We start from the raw sequence: 13,724 nt of genomic DNA on the forward strand, positions 1-13,724 counted from the left end.
TATGGAGTCGTGAAATGCAAGAAGGATTTTCCTGTGCTGTATAAACGACGATCATTTCATAAATTATGCTCGAAATTCTCCTTTTTCTACATTAGTATTCTGATTTTTTCTGGTCTGTAAACTCTTGCTTTTACAGTATTAAAACACTTTTTGTTTGCTCTGAAAGTTTACAAGCATAATCACCACACGTAAAAGTATGCATACAATTATGATTTTTTTCTATTCTCGTTGGAATGTTTGATAAGAGTAATGGTTATTTTTATAAAACTTCAGGTTGAATAAAAAGTGTTTGTTTCTCAAGAAAAAAAAGAAGTTTACAGTTATCGACCTTTATCAAGCGAAAGGAGACTATTTGTTTAATCTATTTGAACCTCCTACGCATTTTAAATTCTTGATCTGGATTATTACCTCCAAATCCTCCGCCACCCCCATGACCGCCTCCTCCAAAGCTGATATGTCCGCCAAAACTGCCACCACCGTGGCCACCTCCACCATAACCACCGCCGAACCCACCTCCTCCATGACCTCCTCCTCCGAAACCACCTCCAAATCCACCTCCTCCGTGTCCACCACCTCCATGGCTTGCTCCAGGTGAAGTAACTATTATCGTATGATCTCCACCTCCTCCACCTCCACCCCCTCCATGGTCGTGTCCACCATGATCTTCATATTTTATGACTTTCTTTTCCTCGTGTTGAATTATCTCTGGTACGTGGATTCTAATGTGAACACTAAAAAGTTAATGTTTTAATATGGGTATAAAAATTACCATTTTGATGATAAAGAAACTTAGCACCTGTAGCTAATGTATGTCATAATTTGAAATGCCTAAGTACTTACTGTTCGTGACCGAATGTGGCAAAAGCAACGGTCAATGTCGTCGCGAAGATCAAACACCTCATCTGTAAATAGAAGAGATTGTATTAGTATTCATTTTTGGCCTTTTTTTAAGAGTAATGTATATTACAAATTATCATTGAATCCGTGCATCAGTAAATAATTTGATCTACTTTCTAGTTGACACGACTGACATTTAAAAGTCATGTGTAAAATTCAATAGAAATTAATTAGAGGAAAATGTATCTATGAATTTAAATTCCTAATTTTATATCCTGCTATAAGATACATGAATAAATCTATGTTATTTTTGCATCATAAATACGATTATTAAATTAGACATTCAATTCATCCAACATTCCTAATACAACCAAATACAACATTCCCTCCTGAGCAGTCTACCATTGCTCTGCTATCACAATACACGAATCAGTTATTTAAATAGCAACCCTAATTAGTTATTCAGCTACCCTAACACCACAAGGACACTCCACTACTCCATCATTGATCTAATCATTCCCAGATCCACTAAACGTGTCACAAAATTGTAATTCCATCCTCTCCATCACAGATCCATCAATCTAATCCAAAAAAGTCTCATCAGCACAAGATCTCCTTGCTTCTTACACTGATTTCCAGCTGCATGGTCCTCCGGCACCTTCTTGTCCCTTTACGGTCAGCTCGCCTCGATGGTCAGGAACACACTGTCATATATATCCAGCAAGGATCCTGTTTATATATATAGCGAGTCCGAATGAAGTACCGGAAGAGTGAGTCAGGTGGGGAGGCGACGAAGATCGGTACCCAACCAGCGGAGGAGATTCGAATCGAAGGTGGCCGTGTTCGAGCTCTCGTGCACACGGGCCACGCTTCAAACCTATACGCCGGATCAACAGCGTCATTCACATGTGTGTTAGTGCAGAAACGGCCGTGACCCAGAGCCAGCTACCAGAGAAATTCGCGCTCCGGGCGATTTTCGGTGTTGCTCCCCTCTGGGGTAACAAGCAAATCGCCGATAGCCGATCTTTTGGAACAAGGTCTTCTTCCGCAAGGAAGTGAACAGGTGAACTGCTGCTGTTTAGTTTTTCCTGGATGTTTGATAACCAAAATAGCCGTTGATACACTGTAAATATAATCAGAATTAATTTTGGAATTTTTGCAATTGAAAACTTGTCCGTGATTACCTTAAGATTTATTTTAATTTCGTACGCTTAGTTTTCTCCCAGGATTATGATTTGTGGCTCCTAGTGTTGATCAAATTTCGCTTTTACCAAGGCTCGTGTATTTTTCATGATGTGCATAAATTACGGTTTTGAACGTAAAGTGATTTGGGTCGTGTGTAACAGGAACAGGTCGAAAAGGTAAACGATGCAAATTGGAATTTGTTATCGCGGATGAAATTTTACGAGCAGTCGTCGTGGCATAGATAGAGAGATTGTATGTATATGTGTGTGTAAAGTAATTATCGCAGGAGGTCGATGAGATTTCTAGAAATTGAAGCTTGGTATATCAGGAGTCACCGGTGAAAGGTTTGTTTTATTGTGTGAAGTGAAAATTGCTCTTGAATAACTTCAATTATATGAATCTTGATTTCTCGATACTTTATGTAACGAGTTATCCCTTCTAATGGAAGGTTTAGATAGTATATTAGAATTTATAGAATTACTTAATTTTCTACGTAATGTTCTAATAAAATTAATTTTTCAATGAAAAGTAAATGTTATCACGTGATGTGAGTTAATGCATTAAAGTTACTTCTTCCATATCGACCTTAACAATGAGAGAAAGAATTTAAAAAAAAACACGGAACAATGTGTATCCTAATTAAATGCACGGAAGTATTTCCATAATAAAAACTGACTCCACGAACCACAATAAACGCTATAAATTTCTTAATCCATCTTCCGTTATTCCTTTCCTTCTTTGTGAATATAGCGAATTCCATGCTTAGAAAATCGTTTCACTACTTTTTATCGTTTTCGTCGGAACATATATTTATATCGTTTTATCAAATGGTATAAAATATCTTTTTTAATTTCCCATAATAAAATATTATCGACTTGTGCAAGTATAGTTCCTATAAAATATATTATATTTAAATAAAATAATTGATTAATTTATATTTTTTCGACAATCAATAAATTTACCATTCAAAAATTCATACATATTGTGCCATAGCAAAATTTGTTTCTTGAGTATCAATTGCCAAGGAAGATAGATAAAAAGGTGACTGATCCATCAATATCATTTGAAACACCAATCTTAAAAAATAAAAAATAAAACAATTTAATGTAAAATAAATTTCGTTAAAAATTTACTTTACTGGAAAAAATACTTTTTTCAGCATGGTTAACCGTGATGAACGATAAGAAAAAATTTATGTCGGCTCATCAGCAAAGTTTCATATATACCAATCAACTAAATTACCTTAATCATTTAAAAGTTTTAAGTGCTCATTACTAAGGAAAAATAAGAAAAATAGAAATCCAGAAGTGAATTCAAGATGGACGAAACTTTTCCACTTGTTTGTGTGTAAGACGTATCTCTCACATCCTCTTTTCCCGTGCGATATCGAAACAGGTATTCCAATGCGTCACGGAGAGATATCATCTACGCTCGGTGAACACACGTTCCTGCAAAAAGGCAACGTTTTCCATTTCACTTTTCGTTCTCTGCGACTCGAACGTCATCGATGCGACGATCCCTGGCCTACGTCGCTTCTGTGCATCAATTTACTTTCCTCGAAAGCTATTGCATAAATCGAGCAAATTGAATTTTTCTGACATCTAGCGGCGCATTTCCCTGACTTCCAGGTCAAAATCAAGCGAAGAGAATGCGATCTATAATCGAATGACGTGTGCACGTGTGTTGAAGATTAGCAATGAAAACTGTAATTTTGTGGAAATTGCAAATTATATATTTCCATTATATCGCTGGATCATGGAAAGTTTATCACAATCATTAACTTTTTCCTTTATACAATCTTAGAGATACTGATGCACTTGTATGCGTGTGTATTCGTATAGTTAACCTCACATCCCATGACCACGTGTGTGTACATTTTTGCAGGTCTTAATAAATTCATCTGTGAAGAAAGAAAAAATTCTTGGCTTTCAATTTCGAATTTCTATTTGAATTCAATATCGATTTTAAACATAAACATTGTCGTCTTCCTATCTTATTGGTTATCAACGGATACGATTAATTCGCAATAAATTTATCCACTCTCGAATGGAACAATTTTGCAAAATGAACGAAAGGTAAAACACAATTCAATAGAGACAGCCAATTCTTTCAGGAAAATTGCGTTTTCTCGTGAAATTTACTGTCATTTTGAATCATCGACGAATTCGTTTCTGGACGGTTTATTTTAATTCCGCAAAGTGAAAGTCGTAAGGTTGATGGTAATGTGAAATATCCAGGAATCTTTCTTTTTTTTTCTAGATCCTTATTAACATTTAAAAAGATCGATTCCGTGTCATATGAAATGCGATACTAAGTTCCAAACAGCTCGCCCGTTCATTGATAAGAAAAGTGTGAAAACAAACGTTGCATAAGGCTCTATCATTATCGAAAGGTAAGAGTATAATTATCTAGTGTAATCGACCCCGTCGAATGCTTACAAAGACATCCGTCAGATAAATAGTTCGAATGCTCTAGAAACCAGTTTTGTTAAAAAAATCGCTGCAGGACTATCACTTTCATGCTCTTGAACGATATACCATTTGATGCTGCAACCTACGAGGTCTCTCTAATCAAGATGGCTGATTACTTTACATAACGTAAATATCTATCTACACGTCATTTTCATATCGAGCGAGGTCGTATATGATACGAACTATATTCTAAGTTAAATAAAATTTAATTATTTATTATATTTATTATTTTAGGTCCACGAGAAGATTAATTACAGGATAGGACGCAAAAGTGACGTAAAAATGTTACGAAAAATAAAAGGTATGAGGAAGCAATTAATTTTTAACTATCGATAAATATTGAAGAATAACAAAAAAAAAATTTCCAGTGTCAAGGTTCCCTGTCCAATGAAATTCATTGCAATCGAGACACGTTTAGAATGTTATTGGCGAAGGAAAAAAAAACAGACCAAACTGGTTAAACCGTTTCAGCGGCAGCCTCAAAGGTAATGGTGTCGTAACTACAATACGTGCAACTATTGACGAGTGGCTGGTGAAATCGATTAGGAATCTCGACATTGACATTCCGATGGGGTTGGTCGACTTAAAAAGCTACGATAAAGTGAACGGAGAGAACGGTAACGCACGATCGATTGGCATCCCGCTTTTAATCGTAAACGGATTCTATACTGTTCGCTCTCGTGCGAAAGAAAGCGATCTTTGATCGATACCGCATCTCTTCGATAGTCTTTAAAGCTTCCAGTAGCTTGGATTTCACCGCGGAACTGTTTTCGGTTTGATCTTCGATCTTTGGTTGATTCGAGTTTTCATTACGTCTATTGCAAATTTCATATTAATTTGTCTTGAGCACATAGGTTGAATAACCATAATGGTAAGCGAATAATGAATTGAATACGGTAAATAACATTGAAAGATTATGGTAATAGTTATTAAATAATATTGGTTGACATTGAATGACCTTGAATGACTAATAGGTAGGGTAGGATAGAAAAAGTTGTTATACATGCCTTGCATATGAATATTGTGAAATACAAATCTACATAGTCATGTTATAAGTCGTATCCCACGAAAGTTATATAAAATCTTGAGAATATGCAATTCGTTATTGTTTTATTAGTTGAATAATATCTGATTATTAAGTTAGTAGAACGTTTACTATTATACACAAGGTTAATAGGTGTTAGAAGAATCTTTAAATCTCTTCATTATCGCCATGTAGTCACTTTCCTCGACATCCAACTCGTACACTTAACCGCAATGGAAAGAAAATCCCATGGCTCTCTACGATCTCATTTAGAATTACGAATTAATTAAGAAATCATAAATTTTTCAATGTCCTTGACGATGATTTCAAGCAGATCGTCACGCAATCAAAGCCAGAAATAATAAACTTCCAGATGTGAAACAGTTTTCGCTTTCAGAAACTTTTTTGGCCACTTCTCTTCGACTTCCCGAACTGGACGAGTAAAAGTGGGACAATGCGAGGAATCACTTGTTATACCTACCATACCAGACTCCGAAAAGTACATCCAACGTTTCATCGAGTGTATATATAAACTCATAGAAACCACGAAGTCTTCTTTTCGCGAGGATGCAGCATAACCACGAAGAGCAGTCAAGTCCATCGCGCAACCTTGCTGTCATTGCACGACGATTACGCTGACGATGGCTCGGGTTGCCGAGTAATTAATCGAGCTGGTTCACGAGCGTTGTTCGCTTTAATGGCCGACTGTTGCCAGGGAACGAAATAGAAAGTGGTGATACACGAAAAGAGACGGCGGAAAAGGGAACACGAGGGAGAGAAGATTGACGAGGACGAGGAGAGGTGAGGCGGAGAGATCGAATATATTCGCGTGAGACTCTGCACTCGAGGTGACTCCGGCATGCCCTTTCACTTCTTCCATTTTCGTGTTCCGGTCCCCAGAGAGATTCTCTTCTCGGGAGAATTGGAAATTCTACCCTGCGCCGTTACATAGCCTACCACTTTCCAGATCCCTCTGGGTCCTCTCTGTCGCCCATATCGCAAGAAGAATGTCCTGACCGAGAGTACCTTGGGTCAATCGCTTTCGCGAATGCAATAAATCCTTGAGTATTGCGGATCTTTGTAAATATCCACTCTTTATGAATATTCGTTTCCTTTCTTATGGCAGAGTCTCGTGGTGATCGAGAAGAAGAAAGTTCGGTCGAGAACGGTGGAATTTTGGGGTCGATGAGTTTGTTGGTCTAGAATTCGACTGCGTTTCTGCTCCCGTTACATTTTCTAGCACGTTAAAGGATATTGATAGAAAAAAGGTATTTGTTATTGTTAGAGGAAATGCCAGTGAAATTATAATGTAATTTCAATGAGATTCAAGGGAATGTTTGCATCCCTTATTTGAAACTTTCTTCTAGTAACTCCGTTACTCTAATAATTTCACTTTAAGTCAGCGTTAGATTCGAGTTTCGTTAAACAGATGTTATAAGAGACTTTCGAGGACGTTGACCGTTTACATGCCTTTGATTTCGTATATGATGTACACGTCGGTTTTGATGTATGCTTCTACGTTATTCATATATATATGAAAGAAATTTCACGAAGTTAATAAACGAATTAAACGTACTGATTAAGTTCTTGTAAAAAATAGTTAGATAGGGAAATGATTAATTAAGCGTCGATTTAATTATCGACTAAGTGAATGCACTTTCGTTGCAGTGTTAGAGTGAATCAGCCTATTGCTATTCCTTGATCTTATCCATTAGAAGTAGAGACTCGAATTCACCGGAAAGAAAAATCTTTCCTTCTCGCGAAGAATAAAGTGGCCGTGACGACGATACCAAAAGCAGACATCGAGCGGTAGTTTATTACAGTCGTAAGTCAAGAGATAATTACAAAGTGCCTATTTTCCGCTTTTCCAAGCATTCAAAGAAGGTGGCCTTTTTCTTTTTGTTCAGCTAGTATCCCTTCTTCCTATTATAGATCAAACGACTGTTTACTTCCGTTGACCAACCTGTTAATCAACTTCAACTTCGTTGAAATTTACGTTCGCGTGCACGTTTGTTTTAAATTAGCAATTTTGATTCCTCGAAATTCATGCTTCACTTCCCTGATACTTCACTGCTATTTGTGTTATGTGTACACTGTTTCAGTTTGCTCGAAAGTTCCATAATGCACGAGACATGACGGAACCATGCTATTGAATAATAATTATACCAGGATGGTTTCAGAAAATGAAATTTTGTGCCATATCGTATGTTTCTTAAATGATAAAATGAAATAGAAAAATACAAATTGTCTCAGATATATCTTATTCTGTTCTAGTGCTTCTCGAGAGGAAAACTCTGCTACAAAATCAAAAGATTTCCGTCAAGAAATAAGAAGATAGAAAGAAACCAAATAAGATCAAACTTGAGTGGATTAACCAGTTTCAGTGGACAATTAAACAACGTATTTGGTCAATATAATTCTTCAGATCTAGTTCTTCAATTCAAAACGATTCTCGCTTTCTGCATAAACCATCATACTTGTTCAAAGTCACTTTACACTACAAGAAGTTACAACTGCCGCATCTGCATGCCTGTCAACCTGTTTTTCTGTTTCCTTTCACAGACTGGCTTGCATGAACCACCTTACAAAGTCGTAGCAAATCAACGATCTTATCAGAATGGTATTTACTGCCTTGGGTACCTCGTAACGGGCTCTGCAGTGTTTTCCTGAAATAAGTAGAATTCGATACTTTCTTTCGTGACGAGAAACTATGGAAACGCCAACGAGTTTTACAACTTCCTTTTCTCGTGACATCCCCTTCTCTCTTTTATTTCTCTTCCTTTTTTTTATTCTCTGTCTCACTGGGGCTTTCGCGGATTAAATAAAGCCGTCTCTGAGTGTTTTGAGAAATGATATTGACCTTACAAAATTTATTTATCACAATTTTATTAAAATATTGTTATCAGCATGCTTGAGTCCTAACATAGAATTTCTTCCTTACCACTTACGGTAAAAATCAACTCGGTAATTTTTCAAAATATCTATACATTATATCTTCTCATTCTTATCTTTTTATACTATTAAATATTGCGAATACATTATGTTCTTCTTTAACAATCTACATAAGTTAAAATTTTTTTTAAATTATCCGCAGTTCTACCTTCGCCACGAAAGAAGTAAAAACAATAAAATTATACTCTTAAAATTTTCGAGAGACCTCGATTTCATCTGAAATGTTATTATAAAACGCAACATCTATGAGAAACTCGACTCGCAGAAGTGCTCGTGAACATCATGGAAGTCGAGCTCGATTGTTCGTGCGGTGAACCTTCCAGCTTGCACGTGAACTCGTCCTGGATAATAAAGCGCCTTCTCAGGATCGAGCAGCGGGGTTAGGGGCGAGGTGGAGGCGGCGAACTAAAAAGATCGGGAGGATCTCGCGTCTTCGCGCGATAGAGCGACTTTCTCAACTTTCGAACGTTCAGCCGGTCATCGGACCTCGGAGTGAAAGTAAACGGAGAAGATGTGATCCTCGCGACCATTGCATTCGATCATTATTTTGTTCTTGTTCGAGGCTGCCGACCGATCGCTTCATCCGCCTTGATCGCTGGACCGTGCACTCGATTAAGTCTTTTCCACGCGTATCAATATTGTTTCGATAATTGATATCAAATTTTAACAATCTTATCCTATAGAAAATTAAGTGTTAATAATGTTTGGTAATTGAATGTTAATGTTTGATACCTTCATTCAATATCTCCCATAGGTAGACCTTTGACCATGTAAGGAATTGTTTCAGTTTAATTGAAGTGTAAATTTGTGGAATTTCAAATGTATATTATTCGTGTGTCGACATCATCTTGACAACTTAAATGGAATTTTCAGAGTCTTATCCTATAACAAATTAAATATTAATATGTATTTAATGCCTGTATTTGAAATCTTGTTGAACAATGTTTATTGCGAACAATGTTACTGTCTCGGTTTAAACGAAGTGTAGATTTTTGGAAGCTTAGAGGTATATTGGTATTATTGGTATTGTTGGAAGGCAGACAAGGAATTCATGTATCTGTACTTACACGAGGTTAAGTGGTTAAAAATGAACCCGTGTGGCGATGGCTTAATCGAATGTACGCTGACGGACTGAGCGATAATTGCAGCAAGGAAGGAAAGTACAGCGTGTATTTCATTTTTACCTGGATCTCGTGATCACCTTTTTAGTGGACTGGTCACTTTTGAAGAAAGAAAGGATGCCAGGTTTTATTCTTGTGTACGTGAAATGTAATGTTACCGGTGGAAGAATTTTTCAAAATTCCTTCTTCGTGTGTATTGATGTTTTAATGGAACCAATGAGAATTGCCTAAAGATTAAAATAAGTGTTAAAGTTATACTGATTCAAAGAATTAAAGTAAAAAGAAATAAATCCTTTGTTACTTCTCACCCTTCGATATATACAATTTAAACGATTCAAAATTCAAGTACAAGTCTAGTACAAAATGTGCAGAACGTAATTCGAACTTTCCACGTCGAGAAGAACCTGTCTCGCCTAGCTGTTCGTCGCGAAATAATGGATAAAAAAAAAATTACTTTCACCGGTGTCTGAAGAACGTATTAGAGACTATACGCTAATGGCGCTGCGATACAAGTTTGTAAATTCACTTTTGCATTTTATTTACTTACGTTATTGTACTTAAAAATACCGTTATGGTTATTAAAAAATTTCTCTACACATTTGCATTTCAAGACATAGATCTCCTGATAATTATAACTTTCGACTTTTCACTAACATAAAATCCTCAGCATCTGACTAACAATGCAGTTACATATTTCAACCGCCATAACTATCTGTAGCAATCCTACAAAGGAGAGTATCCTTAAATTCGTCAAAAACTTAAGCAAAGACAACAATCTCGTAGAACTTCATAGTTCCTCTCCCTTTTCCAGTTGTCGTAACCTAATTGCACATGGGTCCGCGCATCCGTCCGCCATGCATGTCATGTGATTCATAAAAACATTTAACCTAACCTGAACCATCCTAAGTTCTAGCCGTGTACCGCTTGTGGAACTGATTGAAGTGCCATGTTCACGGGAACAGGAAACGAATGATAAGGAGAGGTCTGAATGGGCATCGTTCTGAAATCGTGTGGCGGTTCCATGGTGTCCTCCTTGACATCATAACCTTGCTTCGGTTGGGCATAGTTTACTGGCCAATTGATGGAACCACCAAACATGGAAGATGGAGAGGCATCTGTCGCATAGCTCGCAGCTACTTGTTGACTTTGGAAATTATTACCAAAAGCTTGATTAGCCAGAAATTGTGGCCAGCTCTTGGTCATCTCCTGTAGTTTCTGCTGGTATTCGTCTAAAGCTACTGTATCTCTTAACACGATCCCATCTTTGCTGCCGCCAATAGTAGCCGATGGAATGCCAGATGGTAATAATACGCCAGTTTGCGGTTGAGGAATGACGCTCTTGTATAGTTCAGTACCTTTTTGTTGCAGTAAGAGGATATGATCCTTGTTCATGTTAGGGCCGAGGTCGACTGGACTATTTGCAACGAGGTCTTTCTCGATAGATCTAGGGGAATAGTACTTCTTGTGGTCGTTTCGTCTTTCATTGTAATTCAAAGCACTCTCCGGGTCAGGGAAAAACGTTTCTGGACGAGAGGGTTCGTACGAGTGTCCCGTAGGTATGCCCGTAGGTATTCCCGTAGGTATTCCCGTAGGTGAATACTCAGCATCAGATGATGTGAATGGAGTCGCTGGATACTCTGATTCCGATGAGTGTTTCTGCTCCTGTGGGCCTGGGTTTCTGTGACAATTTTGATAGTTAGTGAATAACGGTAAAATAAATTTTTAAATATCAAATTGTGATTAATTTTGTTCAATTTACATTTTAATCTTATATAAATGTTACAGGGATGAAGATAAGTCTAAGGGTAGAACATTTAAACAGGATTGATTTTCTTAGTGGAACATTAATAATTAATAAATGATGATAAAGTAATTACAATGTTTAGTATGATTGAATAAATAAAATAATAGATTAAGTCTGATCAGATAATGAGATTATTTCAGTGGCCGCAGTAGAATGACCAGCAAGTGGTCAGACAAAGCAATAGCAGTGCCACTGGTTATACCATTGGAAGTAATATTTTATATGTTTTAATATCTGAATATTAATAAAGATTAATTTATAATGCTAATTCTTCCAACGATTTGTAAATTAATGCGTTGTAACAAAATTTAATATAGTTTCAGGAGAACTTTCTCTTATTTTTCCACAACAGTTAATCAACAAAAGACCTGAATTAATTAGAGATACAAATCAGTTACAAGGAACACATAGTTTCATTATCTCGTCATGTATAAAAGAATTTCGCAAACTAGGGCATAGATTAATTTCATGCGATGCTTTTTTCTCAACGCTTCATCCATAACGTTAAGTCTGGAATGCAGACATAGATTCGCATCATAAATCTCCAAATACTTGGATGCTTTCAACAACAACAAAATATTCTTACAAAATGGACTTGATTATCCTCTTATTTTACTCCAATTCTAAATAACGTTTTCCTCACCTTTCGCGACCAAAGGAGAAGCTGCCTTTGAGTTGATCATATGGGACATAACCCTTCCCGAATGAAATCGCATGACTGATGCCTTTCCCATAAGGAACGTGCACATGATTCACGTGCTCATAGCCTTGATCGAAGTCATCACCCCCATGAGGGAACGGTGGGCTTCCGTACAAGGATTTCTTTGGGTGATAGTGTCCTGAAGAACTAGGGTACCTGTGATAATAAACCTCGCTGCCTTGGGATGATTTTCTGTAACGCGTTGGTGCAGGTCTCCAAGATGGTCCCATACGCCTCGTCTGTTGTGGAATCACTAACACCACCTTGCTGCTGTGAAAGGAACAAAGTGTCTGATAACATGAACGGTCTCTAGTTACGCGAAATCGTGGTTTATCGAGAGCCTGTTAATAGTATCGCGTTACAGAAAAACGTCTGACACGGTCTGGTAACGGGAATTAATCTTGTAAGAATACTTACGCGTGGATGAGTAGAGGCTCGCTGATAGCCAGCAGCAGGATGCAGAGTACCTGTGAACATTTATTAGAAGTTAATGGATGGAACAAATTATACGTGAGTCTATAGAATTCTACTGTTATTTTTTAGTATGGTTTACAAACAGTGGCTCCTAGTTATCTTCCAATCGAAGATGCTTATAAATACATTACTAGATTTTTAACAATTTTTTTAATGTATAATCTAAACAAGATTGGTGTTCTAGTTTTCGTAAAGCTATTAGTGACTAATGTATACTTGCTAATTCTGATAATCCAATATCAAAGACATGTACTGTAGGTCTTATAAACCTGTTCCGCAAACGGGAAGCAATACCTGTTCAATCATGCGATAAACGAGTCATCGAGCGTGTAATAATAAGCCCAACGCTTCAGTAAAAGTACGGAAGTAAACATAGACGATGATAATCGTTTGATAATGTAACCCATATCCAAGATAATAATTACACCAAAGTAGTCAAAGTGATTACAGCTATCTGCACTACCTATCAAGTCATGATCCCATCATGAATAAGAAGCTACTATAAAAACTAATAAATTTTACAAATTAATTTTATAAATAAACTATAATAAATCTATTCTATCAAAATTCAAAATATACTACGCTGCAGATAGTTAAATAGCATTGCAAATAGTCCCAAAATGTCCCTATAACCTACCCAAAACTCTTCCTCTTACATGAACCACATAGATCCCTGAACCCTAAAAGTCTCTTCACCGACAATCAAACTCAACCAAACTCACCGAATAACGCATGTTGCGAGTTTCTCGCTGAATCTTGGAAAGCCAATCCTCGATCAGTAACGGTGTAGACTAAATCCCAATGTCAGGGAACAAGGTGTACAAATGGCCGCGGTGGTGTCTTGATCCTTGCTACCGGTCGCACCGAAACCCAGATGTGCTCTGTATGCTACAACCGGTGCGGACAAATTGCGGGCGACTCGTGCAAGACTGTTCTCTTTTATACAAGATAAAAAGAACATAATCGCAACTGGACGAATGGCTGCCTCCCACTTGTTAGACCCAGCCCTGGAAAGAGATCGCCCGTCCGGCTGAAATCTCTGCGACGATGGAAACGGATTGGCGGCGAGACCGTGGCGTGCTGATACGAAACGGACAGGCAAGCACACCAGCTCACGAGGCGGTAATTTTTGTTTCGGGGGAAATCGACACTTTCT

The 13,724-nt window shown here is 37.4% G+C and overlaps 2 protein-coding genes across 2 annotated transcripts; both read right to left on the minus strand.

The window, feature by feature from the left end:
- Positions 1-408: 408 nt before the first annotated feature.
- On the minus strand, positions 409-6,118 carry LOC143221314 (uncharacterized; the record flags this gene model as incomplete). The annotated part of the gene is made up of 3 exons (XM_076446786.1): positions 5,999-6,118; positions 841-902; positions 409-731 (listed from the first exon to the last, which is right to left on the minus strand). Coding segments are annotated over exons 1-3 (505 nt in total), but the record flags the coding sequence as incomplete, so codon positions are not given.
- A 4,381-nt stretch (positions 6,119-10,499) lies between these two features.
- LOC143221310 (uncharacterized) lies at positions 10,500-13,302 on the minus strand. The gene is made up of 4 exons (XM_076446783.1): positions 13,291-13,302; positions 12,512-12,561; positions 12,038-12,364; positions 10,500-11,268 (listed from the first exon to the last, which is right to left on the minus strand). The coding sequence occupies exons 1-4, from the start codon at positions 13,300-13,302 to the stop codon at positions 10,500-10,502; spliced, it is 1,158 nt and encodes a 385-aa protein (XP_076302898.1).
- Positions 13,303-13,724: the final 422 nt, after the last annotated feature.

This window comes from Lasioglossum baleicum, unplaced genomic scaffold, assembly GCF_051020765.1.
Source record: "Lasioglossum baleicum unplaced genomic scaffold, iyLasBale1 scaffold2214, whole genome shotgun sequence".
Classification (NCBI taxonomy): Eukaryota; Metazoa; Arthropoda; class Insecta; order Hymenoptera; family Halictidae; genus Lasioglossum; species Lasioglossum baleicum.

Excerpts from the sequence above, each read along its gene's own strand:
- LOC143221310 (XM_076446783.1), bottom strand. Across the intron at positions 12,365-12,511 it reads GAGCCTCTACTCATCCACGC|CAGCAAGGTGGTGTTAGTGA; the intron begins GTAAGTATTCTT and ends TTCCTTTCACAG. Across the intron at positions 11,269-12,037 it reads TTCTCCTTTGGTCGCGAAAG|AAACCCAGGCCCACAGGAGC; the intron begins GTGAGGAAAACG and ends AAATTGTCACAG.